Source organism: Emys orbicularis, chromosome 12 (genome assembly GCF_028017835.1).
Source record: "Emys orbicularis isolate rEmyOrb1 chromosome 12, rEmyOrb1.hap1, whole genome shotgun sequence".
Classification (NCBI taxonomy): Eukaryota; Metazoa; Chordata; order Testudines; family Emydidae; genus Emys; species Emys orbicularis.
In genome coordinates this window covers 43,198,327-43,200,531 of record NC_088694.1, presented here as the reverse complement: position 1 = coordinate 43,200,531, position 2,205 = coordinate 43,198,327, and the positions used below count along the sequence as shown (strand labels likewise).

The following is a 2,205-nucleotide window of genomic DNA, read 5'->3' as shown; positions in this document are numbered from 1 at the left end:
TGAACAAGAGGCAACTGAACCACAATACAAAATTACAGTAAAACTTTTGGGCTTGATTCTTTCCAATTTTGTATTCTGTGTTGTCATTTACACCTGTTCAAAGCGAATGCATCAGAAGTGTAAAGGGCCACCATGGGTGTAAATGGGTGGAGAATTCAGATTTGGTAGCATTTTACACCTCTTTTGTATTAATTTCTGCATTTTTGCGTGGGGATAACTACCATAATAGTCTATATAACATTTAATACTATTGTCTGTATTTGTTATTCAGTTTCTACTTCATCGTACTTACTGTAGGTATGATAGCTAGCTAGCTAGCTAGATAGATCTATCTTTTGGGTCTCTTCTTAAGCCCTATTGAAGTAGACAAACAATCCTACTAAACTTCCCCCATATTTTCTGATGCTATTGGATGCGCGTATGGGGTGTGTTGAGTTTCTTTCTCTTTAATTCTTGTTATTTCTAGGGTTGGAGCTGGGGGTTTGGTTCAGATGAAGCATATTCTTGTCACCTGTACTTCCTTTAAGGGGATTGTAGTTGACTAGGTTCCATTGAATAATAACATTTATGTGAGATACGTTCTAGTTCAAAATGAATTATTTCATTGGTGGTCTCTGGCCTGTGTTAAACAAGAAGTCAGACTAGATAATCACAATGGTCTCTTCTGACCTTGAAATCTATGAATCACTTAATTTTCCTTTGTGTCCATTTCCTTTTCTTTAGATGGAGCCTATGGGTGTAACTGAAAAAGAGAATCAAACAGCCATCACAGAATTCATTCTTCTGGGGTTTGGAGACTTCCATGAAATGCAGCCCTTACTCTTCGTGACATTTTTATTCATTTACACCATAACCATGTCCGGCAACATCGTAATTGTTCTGGTGATAGCAGCTGATCACAATCTACATACCCCCATGTACTTCTTCCTGGGTAACTTATCTTTCCTGGAGATCTGCTACACCACCACCATTGTCCCCAAGATGCTAAGAAATTTCCTTACAGTGAGGGAAGTGATTTTATTCATGGGTTGTGTAGCCCAGTTGTACATTTTTGGATCTTTGGCAGTCACTGAGTGCCTCCTTTTATCAGTCATGTCCTATGATCGGTATTTAGCGATATGCCATCCGTTGTCTTATGCATCTGTTATGAACTTTAAGGTTTGCCTTCAGCTAGCAGCTGGTTGTTGGATAACTGGCTTCTTGACTCCTATAGCAATGATGGTCTTGACTTTTACATTGCCTTTCTGTGCTTCCAAGGAGGTTGGCCATTTCTTTTGTGATTTCATGCCTCTGTTAAAACTTTCCTGCACTGACACCCATTTGGTTGAATTTCTGTCTTTCACAGTGTCTGCATGTGTGACCCTGGTCCCATTTCTACTAACCTTGACTTCCTACTATAGGATCATCTTGACCATCCGAAGGATCCCTTCCACAACTGGGAAGAAAAAAGCCTTCTCCACCTGCTCCTCACACCTCCTGGTTGTTTCTATTTTCTATGGCACCATCATTATTGTTTATGGAGCCCCTGTAGGTAACCAGTCACCAGCTTTAAACAAGGCCTTCTCCCTGCTCTATACAGTCATCTCTCCCATGTTCAACCCCATCATCTACAGCCTGAGGAACAAGGAGGTCAAAGGTGCCCTGCGAAAGGTTGGAAGCAAAGTGTTCACGTTCCTAAAGAAGAGCAATATCCCATAAGGTGACTCAAGTGACTGAAATCAGAGAGCAGTTAGCATCTCAGGTGTTCTGGAGGTTCGGTGGAGAGGAGGTCAAGAAGCCCTGAAAAAGTCTGCAGGTATAAGGAATGCTTTCAGAAATTTGATGTCTCTAAAGCAAAATTAGCAATGGATGTTAGCAATCAAGTGTGAATTTAAAAAAAGAGTCAAAATGACCAGCTCATGAAAGAACAACCCATAGGCAAAAGAAATTGACCATCCAATTTATTTGGCAAAACATTCAAAGAAATCAACATATATTCACAAATAACTCAATGGAGGAAAGCAAGAACTCCATTCACAATTACCATTGGATTGGCTCTAATGAACCGCTGCGACATGTCTACATGTCTTTTTCAAGAGACCAGAAACTATCCTATGCATCTCTGAACATTTCCTTCTGTGAATACTACTAATATATTTTTCTTTTTTGAAGCTTTTTATTAAGGCAAAGTTGCAATAAAATCTTAACTTATTACATTATACATTA

General features: G+C 39.4%; 1 protein-coding gene across 1 annotated transcript; it reads left to right on the top strand.

Moving 5' to 3' along the window:
• The first annotated feature begins 732 nt into the window (after positions 1 to 732).
• On the top strand, positions 733 to 1,698 carry LOC135886243 (olfactory receptor 5V1-like). Its single transcript, XM_065414072.1, has one exon. The coding sequence runs from the start codon at positions 733 to 735 to the stop codon at positions 1,696 to 1,698; it is 966 nt and encodes a 321-aa protein (XP_065270144.1).
• The last annotated feature ends 507 nt before the right edge of the window (positions 1,699 to 2,205 follow it).

What these genes read in the sequence shown, in the direction of transcription:
- LOC135886243 (XM_065414072.1), top strand. Translation starts at nt 733, where the DNA reads ATGGGTGTAACTGAAAAAGAGAATCAAACAGCCATCACAGAATTCATT.